The sequence below is a fragment of the Phalacrocorax carbo genome, chromosome 2 (assembly GCF_963921805.1).
Source record: "Phalacrocorax carbo chromosome 2, bPhaCar2.1, whole genome shotgun sequence".
Classification (NCBI taxonomy): domain Eukaryota; kingdom Metazoa; phylum Chordata; class Aves; order Suliformes; family Phalacrocoracidae; genus Phalacrocorax; species Phalacrocorax carbo.
The window spans coordinates 52,880,891-52,893,897 of record NC_087514.1 but is presented as its reverse complement, the minus strand read 5'-3'; the positions used below and the strand labels follow the sequence as shown (position 1 = coordinate 52,893,897).

The following is a 13,007-nucleotide window of genomic DNA, read 5'->3' as shown; positions in this document are numbered from 1 at the left end:
TTTTCCCTACTGAAGAAAAAGCATCTGTGCTTGAATTCTTTTGATCTGCTTCAACAGAAAGCTAATGCCTTTGAAGTATGCTCCTCTGCCTTTCACAGACAAGCAGGGCCTTAAGATGACTGCTATAACAAATGCAAATTCTGACTGCAATATAATTCAGTTTTCACACTGTATATGAGTCGTGGTGAAAGAACAATTTAACCTCACAAAGGAAAGTTACTTACAACAGTCTCAATACCCTGTTGTGAAAATACAAAAAACCAAATCTGACAGCAATTCTGTTCTACAATGGTTTTTGAAGGATATTTTTATCATCTCCACTTGGGATGAAATGAAGTTCCAGGTATAAATATGGCTAACCCATTTTAGCGTTAGCTTGAGGTACAACTCAACTGTTTTTTCTCAAATGAGGTCTCCACCCTCACCCCTTTCTAACTTAAGCTAAATGACTTGGAGGGCATGGGGCAAAAATATCAGTGCCACTGACATCCGAATCAGAAATGCAGCACCTCAAGTTGTAACAACTCTGGCATCAATCCAATTGCACTGCTAATGCAATTTTGCTTTCCCTTTAATTTTGGTTAATCTGGACATGCCTATATTTGAGGTTGCATACCTCTCCCCAAACCCAAAACTGAAAGTGCATGAGAATTTGGAACAGAAGCACCTGAGGAGGCTGACTACAAGCCAGCTTGTTTCAGATACAGTACAGTTCAGCCGACAGAACACTCATCTAAGTCAACCAGTGATACACAGTAGTGCAGGGCCCTGTTTGAACCTCAGCTAGTTTAAAGAATCTTATCAGCATGACTCATTTTATGACGAAGGCATCCATCTGTAGATCAAATTCCTTCTAAGTGCAAGAACTATTATTCAAACTTGGAAAGTATGAATGGAGTAACTGCCTAAGATATCTTGAGAGAACTAAGTATGCCTATACTGGGCATGCCTAAAGAAACTCAGATACAGTCTTTCACTGGAGAAGCTGCATTTATCAGAGGATGCAAGAACAATCTCCATTTCTAGAAGACAACCAGAAAAGGTTGCTGGAGGTATTGTGACAGGAAAATGATGCAGTATTTTAGATAATGCAGAGCAGAATAAAGCTACATGACTACACACAGTCACTTCCATTCATGGCCACTGCCAAAAGTATAACAGCAACCTGGAGATTCAATTCTGGAACAATATTAATTGAGCAGCCTTCGCTATCAAACAGAACAAGTTGTGGAACAGATTTACAAATAGGTGTGTTTCGTGAGGCACCTGAAGAACATTCAAATGCTACCGGTGTTTCATTCTTGACCTTGCCCTGTAGATTTCCTGCAGTTCTGCTAACAGGGAGACAAAGCAAAATGCAAAGAGACCAGAAGCCAACACATTTGAGGTATCTGTAGCAAAGCCCAGGTTCCAAACTGTGGTAAGCAGGCATTTTCAATATGGCACTTGTTCGCATTACTCTAAGCAACAGAGGCGAGCTTAACACTTGCTCTCTGCAAGCTAGAGTAGGTGGCCATTTTACCTTACAGACATGTCACCAAGAAGGTCTCATACTGATGTAAAAATAGGCAAGTCTGGAACTCAAAACACTTTGATTGTATAAAAAAGGTCATGTTAGCCAACTGAAAAATGGCGTAATTCAAAGGAGGAGTTCAGTAGCTGAAGGCCCAATACAAACACTTCAGCGCTTCTTTGACAGGAATTAAATTCTTCTCCTTTAAATTTTGTAGGAGCCATTTCTAACATTTGTAGAATGTGAACATAAACAGGAGCATCTGAGAAGGATCTTTCAGCAGGGATCAGAAAGTTATATTGAAGGTGTCATAAACTGAATAATTTCCAATAGTGGTCTTTGAAGGTAAGCAAGGAAGATGCAGGGAAACTATTTCATACAAACTGCTTGCAAAATTTAAAAAATTCTAGTGACCACGTTCACTTTTGCAATTTGTTATGCTGAAGGATGTTCAAAATGGGGAACCGGAAAGCTAGAAAACAGTCAGAACTGGTTCTAAGCTTCTAGGCATCTCAGTTTGAACACCAGAAGTTTCAAAGAACTAGATCATAACCACTGCAGAGGCAAAACAATACTGTTTTGTTTAGAGTGGGAATTCCAGCACAGAGGTGCAGTTTCTGAGAGTAAACCAGTTCTTTTCATGAGAGACTGACCATTTTAAAAGTAAGGGAGACTGAAACATACTTGGAAATCATGTGTGGCAAGTTATAGTGTGATACGCTCTTCCACGGCCTCCAGAACATGGGTGGTGTTCCCTACTCTGTGCTGTCAAGTTGCACAAAGAGCCTATTTTTCAGTAACAGGATTATAAAGAAGCTTACTCAAAGGAGAAATGGGATTTTTAATGGCCATTATAAAGCATTTCCACACCCACCTGTCATAAATTTGCACGTTATTACTACAGATTTCATACTGAACTTGAATTTTCTTATTGGATTTTTTTCCTCTGCAATAAAGTAATGTATACACACCCAATTACTCTAATTATCTGGTTTGTTTCTTAAATGTGAGATGTAAAACCAATTAACATATATGCTTAAGAAACTTTCAAAGGGAGTTGTTGGGGGGGACGGACATTTGTACCTGTTTCTTCCAGCCATACCGCTTTATATTTCCTTTGTTTGGTATTGAAAGCCAACCTTCAAGTCTTGATTCTGGTTTTAAAAAAAAAAAAAGCATATTAAATAATTTTATATATTTATAACAATGAAGCAGAATAGCACAAAAGCAAACTATTACTAGAAAGGAAGATGTACTACATGCAGTAATAGGCAATTACATATTCAGCAAAGCAGAATAAAAAGCACAGCTAAATAAAGTGAAGATATAAGCATTTACTTCATGCTTCGTCACAAGCTAACACTGATGATACAGTTACTGCAAAATAAAGTGAAGCTGTTTTCCTTGATGCTGACATCTAACACTGTATGTAAATAGTTTGCAAAGAGCCAGGCAGGAAAGACACTGCTTTGAAAATGTGTTACAGCTTAAACAGAGGATGATTAAGAGATTTTCAATATAAACATAATTTAACATTCAGAGGGGCTATGTGAAAATACTCAGCAGGAAGATGCAGCAAGTAAAACAAACCAGATCCACATTTTCCAAGGGGGGGGGTGGGGGGGGAGGGCGCGCACAAGAGCAAGCAAAGCTACACAGTGTCCCATTACTCACAGAAGATAAGCATAGGAGATAAATAAATAAGGAATGCAGGAAGAATCAACTAGATATAAAGAATAAGAGACAAGAATTTTATTCAAATTTTCAGGGGACAATTTTCCAAAGAGTAGTGTAATAATGTATTTTCCTACAAAACTACTGAAATAATTTAACAATGATACAAAGAAGCATCACAAGAACATTAGCATTCTGCCTACTGTGATTTAAAAACCCCCTCCAGCTAACTGATACTGGTTTTTGATAGATATTTTTAAAATTATGGATCCAGGTAATAGCAGTGAGAAGATATCATTATTCCATTAATCTGAAATGGTACAGTAAAAAGTCTCAGTTTTGTAAATGTGAGAATGAAGTAATCAGAATCTCACTCAGTAATTATAAATTTATTTCACAACTGAGAAAAGTTTTGTAGATTTTTAAAAAATGATTGTAAAAATGCGATTTTTAAAAAAAGTGTCAGAGTACAGAAATAAATCCAATAGCTAATGTATGCATTCTTTACAATAAACTTAACTGGTGGCACTGAAAACACTAAAAACATTAAGTTAAAATTTGCTGAAACATTCTCCACAAATATTTATGTAAGAAGGAGCTACTGGTCCCTTCAGGGATAACTGTCTGTGAGGTTTAGCTCAGCAGCTCTGAAAATTCATCCAAATATATAAAAGATACTGTCAGTACACTTTGTTAAGTAAAATTCCAATGAGACTGACAGCCTAGCCTTCTAAAAGGCATTAACATTAAGCATTAAAAAAACCCTTCCTGCATAAGCCTTATACCGTAAAATGTTTAGAAGTGAACTACACTTAAAAATATGGAATCGTTTCCTAACATTTCTCCACAAAGAATTACATCAAAATACTGGGGGACCACTGAACTATTGAAATTCTAACTGGAAGAAAAGCATGTTAGCAGAAGTCATTCCAGTAAGAAACCTTCGTCAAAAAAAAAAGGAAATTTTTATTTCCCTGCCTCGCATATTTGGATGAGAATTGCAGGGGGCTTCCCCCCCGGCCCCTCCCCAGTTCTTGATATTCAGTAAGTTTGGAAAAGGAAACCTATATCCTTCATGCCTGCAGGCATCACAGATAATGCTTACCCTATTTTGAATGCTTTTATTAATTTTGACATCAAGAGAAGATTCTTCCATTGTTAGAAATTTTAGAAATATCCTAAAACTCAAGTCCTCCATTGCAAAATAAAGTGATTAACTGCTAATAAAGAACACAGTATGGATGACTGTGATGCGAAAGAAATAAGTATCCATCTGTGGAAATTGTGGCATACAAAAATCTGGAAATATCCAATAATGATAAATTTTAAAAGATGCACCAGGTACTACGCTGCTTATAGGGACAGTGTGAGTAGGAGTTCTCGTAAGTTCACTTCTATTTCAGCATGTTCTGAAAAAAAATTCAAAGGAAGTAGAAAGTGGATGAACTATTAAAAATGAATCAGTTGACATTCTTTTCTGTCTACTACAAATCTATTTCAGTGAGCACATTCTGTTTGCATGAGAGATGATTTCTGAGCTGTGAATAATGTCTTGCAGTTGAAAATAACAGTTTCTGACTATACTCCTTTTCAACAAACCTAACATTTGCCTGGAACCAATGCACTCTTGAAAGGGTAGATGAGCCCTTTCATTCCAACCTTGCCACAAAGGTTTGTCTCAAGTAATATTTATAGTGCATTTTAATTTCCCTTGACAGAGTTAGCTAACACAACTGCAATTGCTCATCTGGCCATTTCACAAATATTTGATCCAGAAGAATAATATTTATGAGTGTTCTGATTAACTAATTAAGAAAATATGGGCTATCTAGATTATGAAAAAGAATCTTCCATTCCTGTCTTTAAAAATAGGCTCAGAACTATTGCCTCACAACTGCCTTGTATTTTGGAAAGAATCCTAGAATTGATACTTCATATTTCCAATCCAGAAAATCCAAGATAGGCCTCAAAAATATCTGATGGCTGGCTGGACCTGAATAGAATATGAAGAAAAAATTCCATGAAGGCTACAAATCTTATAATTATCTCTGAATATATATTAAAATGTGGATTTGCATTCCAAACGCCTTCATGGTTAGTATTCATACTGCCAGGATTTGTTGTGATTCAGTATGATAAATGTGAGTTCTACCAGTAAGTCTTCAATAAAATCACACAAGACAACTGTGACTGATTCATGAGACTTCTTGTTGTTTGGGAGCTAAGTAATACAGGTGCCTTCATGAGCAGTAGAGCATCTCTTTCCAGTGTTCAAGAATTTCTACCCCTCAGATTCTTCCTTACTAAAATGTCACGTGGATCTCACCAAGGATTGCTGGCTGGATCTTGCTTTGAGGTTTATTCAGGTGACAGCTACTTGCAGGTATTTCAGAAAGTTGTACCTGTGTCCCATATTCAAAAAAACAGTTGGCTGAAATGGTCCACGTTTATTATTCCATCCTATCTTTGTGTAAAACACGATTTATAACATATGCTGTAGAATATTACGTGCTGCAGTTAAACCTGTAGCGCAGCTTAACTGCTTAAATTATCTTGCCAACCAGATGAAAAGAATTAATTCACAACAGGTTAAGTGCCCTATAACAATTAGGAAAAAACCCCTTAATTTCCTGATTATGTTTTGTCCTGACAAAGAAGAATTCTGCTTACAATCATGTAAGTATTAAGACTTCCTAAGTCCAGGCAGGAGGAAGAGGCATTCCAAAGGCATCACTAAAAAGCAAATGTTTCAGCAAGGACTCTATTAACGCTGGAGACATCAACTAAGCCATGAGCTGCTATCTGAATCAATAATCAGGAGAGTTACAAAAAATGTCTAGAACTGAATGCAAGGAAAACCTCCCCAAGTAATGATCTTTCCCATCTGGTGAAGCAAAAGCCTGAGAATAGCCTGGATTGTCTAAACAAGCCAGTCCCTACCTTAAGAGCAGCGTAAGTTGCCCTGGGAGCTACCAAAACTTGAGGGATTATTTAGCTCAGTGACAGACAGAAACCACCTCCAAGTAAGATGCAGCTGTAAAGTGTGTTACCATGTGACTTCTCTGTATCTACCTCCAAATACAGAAAATTTTGCCTTAAATTTTTCTAAGTATTTCAGTATTGCCTTGAGTTTACTTGAAAAGTGCAAAGCCTTCTGACCCCAAAATTTTACGAGATGCTCTTCCTGTAAATCATTAATTCTTCTCCTGTAGTCTCTCCGGTGGCTGGTAACCTAAGCTGTCTAATTAGACAAGACACTACAACATAGCCTGAACCTCTCTGCCATGCAGGATGACAGCGGAAACTGCCTGAGATCTAGGGGTCTCTCTAGAATTCCACCAACACTACTATCACACCATTCCATACCAAGTTTTTTCTCAATTCAACCAGAGACTGCCCATCACCAGAATTGAGACCATGGAATCATTTTTTTATACATGTTTACATTATTTTGTGTTTTCATTTTTTCCCTGGTGGTGTTTTTACTGTGACAGGAAACTGAATAAATCATACTATAATAACTAACTTGGTAATTCTACCATTTATTTGCCTTAAATATTTTTAAGGAATGTCTTTGCCCTAAGAACAGATGCATCAGCTAGAGAATCCTGTTGACTATTAATCAGACCCACCTATTAAACTGATGCTGTTCAAGGTGTTCTAAGGTGGGCTACAGAAGTGATGGGAACTTAGCACACAGCTGAAGACAAACAACTTCATACAACTACTGCCATGGTATCCCACTGCCTGTTTTGAGGACTAATTATTTGGTTTGCAGAAAAATAACTATGTGCTGGATAATTTCCTCTTTCTGCAGAATGGGGTATTTCTATTTTGAAGACTGGCTTTTTTTTTTTTTTCCTCCTTATAATGCTAGTGTGCCTCTCTGCTGCCCTCTATTTGGCTCTTTGACAAAGACGTGAAATATGACTACACTAATGTCGCTTAATCTCCTTTTATTACCTATCCTAAATTGCTTCTCATTCAGATCCCGATCAACTCAGAGCCTCACAAAAAGAAGAAAAAAAAAAAGCAGCATGTAGGGACATGATCTAAATCTAGAGAAGTCATAAAAATATATCTTAGGGGTCCCACCTGTATGACACAGTAATACCAGCAGCATAACTGCAGAAAATATCAGAGGCATGTGTAGAGAAAAGTGCAAAAAAGAAGACAAGAGAAATGAAAGGCTAGTAGAAAAGAAAGAAAGGCTAGTAAAAAAGAAATAGTTAGAGGGGTCATGAGTATAAAAGAGGAAGACCACAAGAACTTCCAATAATTGTGATGTTCTAATTAACAATGAAAAAGTTACAGCTGACTTGGAAAGATCTTGCACACACCAAAATTTCTGCCCCGAAATGGGAGTGGCAGGTCATACAGCCAGAAGCCTGACCAAACGTATCTCCAGAGGTAAAACTGAAAATAACGTACCTTAATAAGGCAGAAAAAGAAAGAGCTTACTCCTACAGTCTTTCCAAGATCTAAGAGACAACAGGGTCGTACTGACATACTCATGCCCTTAGGAAGAAAAGAGGGAAGGTGCCTATGCCCAGATGGAAGCACTGGGTGTTTTCAGTGTAATACACAACAGCTACTATGCTGAAAATGGCTAACAAGGAAAGTGAGGAAGTTCAAAACTACCCTTTTATGTAGAATACATCTAAGCCTGTTTTCTTGCAGAAAAATTTAAGCTCTCAATTTACAGGAGTTCAGAAATTTTCAATAAAAAATGACGAACCTCAGTGTTCTTCACTTCGGAGACACTATCAAACAAATAGTAATTTGAGGGGAAAAAAAACCCCACCTTAATAAGTAAACCCCCTCTGATTTCTTTTTCACCCCAATTAAATGGAATACACTGTGAATTACTATCCAAGAGAAAACTCCTGAGAAGTACCAAGAGTTCAGAAATACCACAGGGAGTTCCTAGGAGGTGACAGCTACGAAAAAAAATGTTCCTGCACCAATCTAATAGCTCTAACAATCCCCAAAACTGAGTTTTGATGGAAGTTTGGCCAAGAAGATGTTTTTGAAAGAAGGAAAATAGACATTTACTTCACAGGATGGCAACTGGCTGAGGGTTTTACAGATCAACCTTCAGAGTGCAAAAAACTTCTTGGACAGAATGGAAGTTGTGAAGATGAGACTATCATTATCTGAATAAAAATCTATTCTAAAACAGAATTAATTTAAATATTAACTAAAAATTAAATTCTAAAAATATACTGAGAGAAGACAGGACACAAAAATAGACACAGAAAGGAATAACTACATAAAAACATATACTAAGTTGTGTAACCTACCTGAAATTTCAATCACTGTAAGACCCCCTAGAAAAACTCTAGAATGTGGCAATCTGAGCAGCATGAAGTGCATTAACAGGAAAAGAGACACCTAAAATTATTCTATTTACTTTTATCTGATTATTCACCCACTGAGGTCTTAAAATACCCAAAATAGTATTCTGTTTTCGTATGTTTGACTATATTTCTCTACAATAAAAATCAGACTGTAAATCTGTAAGACAAGCATGTAAGACAAGCATTTATTAAGATTTTCATGATGAATTATAAAAATTACTTAAGTATACAAAAAAAATAGACCTAGCACTAAGATATGGGAATTGTTAAGCGCAGTGTATTACCACTAAACGGGTTTTTTTTCCTGTATCTAGAGATACATAAGTGGATCACATGAAAGTACTGATCACACTTTTCAAACATTGGAGAGGAGGGAATCACTAATCAGTGTAACAAAGGGTCTCAAAATATAGTGCCTGGAGCTGACACTACATGGAAATGGCTAACTGCACTGTACTATCCGTTCTTTTTTAATTTGCTAAATCAGAGTACCACACAACCATAAATGCATTGTGGAAGTTCCTACAATTATTTTTCATGACGTCAATCATTGCCACTTGTCACAGAGGTGCTACATGACTGTGAGAAAGAACAGAGAAGACCAAGGTAATTTTGCATTCAGGATACAAAATAAAATCACCATGATGTGGAAGTGCTGGTCCTGTATTCTATTCACTGGACACTACACACTGTATTCACTATATTCAAACAGCATCAGATGTAAGATACTCTTTCCACAAAAGTGGATAAAAATTATGCTAATGCCAAGCCTTACAGTGGGAGGAGTGATATGAGAAGAAATTAAGACTTAAATATAAGCAGCTAAGCTATGAAATTAAAAAAAATAAAAAAAAGAGAGAGAAAAAAAAAGAAGGGGGGGGGGGGGGGGGAAAGGAAGTGGAGATGTGGTATAGAAAGAGACAGCCAGAAGATTTTCAAAGGTAGTTACTTGTTTGAAACAATATCTTCCAAAACCCGGTGTATGCACAAAATCAAGTAGTTCAAATATGCTTTTCTCTTACCTGAAAGATTTCCATCTGTTTCATCTGGCTGGAGACTAGCAACACTGGTAGAATCCATTCCTTGCTGGAGGTCCAAAATTTTCCTTCGTAGTTGTTCTATGTCACTCTCTTTACTATCCAACTGCATCTGGAGCTCATTCTTGTTCATAGATTCTTCTGCTAGTTGCTATATTTATATACACACACATAGTTAGTGGGATGCCAAAAATATGGCAGCAAAGTATTCTGAAAACAAAACGCATTACTATTTATTTTAATATTTCTAGATACTTTTGATAGCATTAGCATGAATTATTATAGTAGAAGTGTTTGTTCCGCCTTGGCAAGAAGTTAAATATCAAAGATCCAGCAAGACATTCAAGTACAAAACACTGATTAATCTAATAAATTACCATTTGTTTTGAAAAGGAGACCACCTACCAGTGAAAAAAACCTACATGAATAGTGTGCTATACAGTATTCAGTTTTTCAGTCTGCATAATACATCAATACCTTCCACAGTTAAGAATTTAGAAAGGGGAAATGAATGAAAACAAGCACAGCTGCATACTTGTCGAGTTCTCTGCCTCACTAACATTCTGTGGCCTAGAACATCTGAAACAGAACTTATTTTTTTTTCAAGCAGACTAGGAGCTACACTATTTTCCTGCAGAGAGAAATCCACAATGTGACAAAAAGGTTATTTTACCGCTTGCATTTCATTGAGCTCCTTTTGGTATTTCACTACCATCTGATTGAATTTCTCTTTTTCTTGATTAAGTTCTAGTTGGAGCTTTCTGTTTTCCTTCTCTTTCTTCCTCAAATCTTGCATGTTAGCTTTCTTTCTGTCTATTTTAAAATCTTTTCGATTCATTATCTCAGCCAGTTTGTTGACTGCCTGTTAAGAAAAAGGAAAACCAGTAAGAAAAAATTATATATGTAAGCATGTTTCATACAAAACTTCTAAGTTCCTCTAGTTATAGGATTTGACAAAAAAACCCAACCAAACCAAAAACTTCCCTGACATAAACAGCCCCTACTCACAATAGAAGTAATACTAAAAAGTACACAATATCAAAACTTACTCTTTCAACTGTAAATATCAACAATACATACTATACATCATGGTTAATATAAACTTAATCTCAAAGGAGCTAGGAGTTAGTTGCACAAAAACCAATAAACTGAAAATATATCTGACATGCAAAGTAATTGTTATTAAATTGCATTGAAAGTTATACCTGTGTCTTCAGAGTTCTTTCAGTGCTAATGCTCTTCTCGTAATGCATTCTAATATTATTGACTTCTTCCTCTATTTTCATTTTGTATTCTGTTAAAAAAATATTCATCTTTGAGATATTTCAGGAAAAAAGTACATATTTTTAAGTTTAATCACTTCAATTGCATAACTGTTTTTCCTCCATTTCTCCTCCATCTTCCTGTTGTGTCAGTTAATGTGCAAAATACAGTTTGCAACAATAAAGGTCACCGGTTTAATGCTACTGTACTGACAGAAAATTACCAGGAGGATCTATCAGAAGGGCACCAAGATGAAATACTAAATCCAACGTATGTATTTTTGTTTCCTTGTGATGACTAAGTTTGTTGCCCCACTTCCTCTGTGTTTGCATATACCAAAAATGTTTCTGCAGTACCAAAAATTAAGTCAGTACCCGCACAGAATAAGCCTGATATGACTGGACTCACATTCAGTACAGATTCTCAAATAAGGCATAAAGACAACTTAGGGAAAAATGCAAAAAAACATGGAATGACTGTTATGTTCTCCCCACCTCTTTCACACACCGGTTACTCAATTCTACCAGTCTTACTATCACACCTCCAGTCTGCTGATTTGTTCCCAAAGTTGCTAGAAGTATGCATTTCACTAATAAGGATTTCTCCACCAAAGCTACAGTCAAGAACGATTTTCAAGTACTTGAAAGTAACAAACTCCATAAACTAAAAAATACTGAAAACTGCTTGCTCACCCAATCCCGGCTACTACGGAAATGCAGAACTAAGGGAAAATATTTTTGTATGCCTTCCTGCCTACGCAGTGTTTGCAACAGCACTGGCAACACATACCGATAAGGCTTTTACTCTCACAGTCAAGAGATATTAAAGCATGCATTCCGATTTTATAATCCTTGCTCAAATGTGAAACCATGGGAGTACACTGAATAAGGAAGTAACTTCCTCTATAGTCAGAATGCATGTAAATAGAATGGCAATCCACTGATACACATGAGATCACAACTTGGATTCTGAATCTAAGTGAGATCTTAAGGAAGTTGAAATAGTGATACTGCTTTACTGTAAACACTGGAGATGGAAACAAAACCTTTAATAAATATATTGTGTACAATATGAAATAAGTAAAATACTTTTCCTTAATAACCTTCATGCACACAAGCGCATGGCTGGCAGAAGAGGGTTAGAGAGGCATATTTCGATGAGCTGTACTGGACAGGCATTTCTGACTACAGCTGCAGGGACTTATTGCTAATTTGTTTTAAAAAGTGAGGAGGGACTGTGAGCAGATACTCACTTTTTCCTACCTGCTACAGCTGAGGTTTTAATCTTTTTCAACAACACAGGCAGTGCATGAAAATGGAAGCTAATGGAAGCGATACAGTAGAAAGAGTGGCAATTTACATGGAACATATATTTCCAAGGTGAAAACAATGGCTTATAGTATTTTTCATCAACCCAAAATAGTAGGGAAGATAAACAGCAATGTCTTCTCCCATTTCCCATTTTTCCACATACACTTCAAATTCAATTCTGCTTCATAACAGATGAATTAAAACTGCAAACATGACATACCTTCCTCCTGTTTCTTAATTTTTTCATTGATCTCTGAATTTTCCTTCGTTATTAAATCAACATCTTTGGTTAACGTGTTATTAGTTTCTTCCAGCTAAATGAAAACAAACATATTTTAAAATAATGAACTTGCCATAATTCTAAAATTATTTATAATACTATTATTTTAAATACACCATAATCTATAAAAGCCATTTACTTGGAACACCTTTCTCCGACTATACACAAAAATATGTGCTTACCTTTCAAGCCTGATTTTTTTTAAAAAAAGGTACTTTTCTTCCAAGCTCTCTTGATTTACCAGGAGGCTCAAAATACACCTGTCCCAGAAATAAATCTTTTTTTTCCTTTCTAAATAATCTTTGCAGAACTGATAGCACAGTAGTATATAATTAAAAACTCAACTTAAGCAAAATTAGGTTGTCAATTATTGAATGTGGCAATTTTCAATTAATTTGTGGTACTTCAGAAGAAGTAGCACCTAAAGGCCTGATCCCCTGAATGCAGATAAAAATGCAGCTGACAGATGATACAAACCCAGCATCCAAGGCTAGAGCAGATTCATGACACCTGCTGCTAAATAATTGTCATATATCATGAAAAACAGGCATAAATCAGCATAAAAATGAA

At 36.2% G+C, this 13,007-nt stretch overlaps 1 protein-coding gene across 2 annotated transcripts in view; it reads right to left on the bottom strand.

The window, feature by feature from the left end:
* The window catches only part of ROCK1 (Rho associated coiled-coil containing protein kinase 1), an 89,337-nt gene that overhangs the window by 12,102 nt on the left and 64,228 nt on the right, over positions 1-13,007 (bottom strand). For both annotated transcript variants that reach the window (XM_064442907.1, XM_064442908.1), the window contains 5 exons: positions 12,378-12,471; positions 10,790-10,878; positions 10,258-10,446; positions 9,570-9,735; positions 2,597-2,667 (listed from right to left, as the gene is read on the bottom strand). In XM_064442907.1, coding sequence (XP_064298977.1) covers positions 2,597-2,667; positions 9,570-9,735; positions 10,258-10,446; positions 10,790-10,878; positions 12,378-12,471 — 609 coding nt within the window. The remainder of the gene's footprint in view (positions 1-2,596; positions 2,668-9,569; positions 9,736-10,257; positions 10,447-10,789; positions 10,879-12,377; positions 12,472-13,007) is intronic.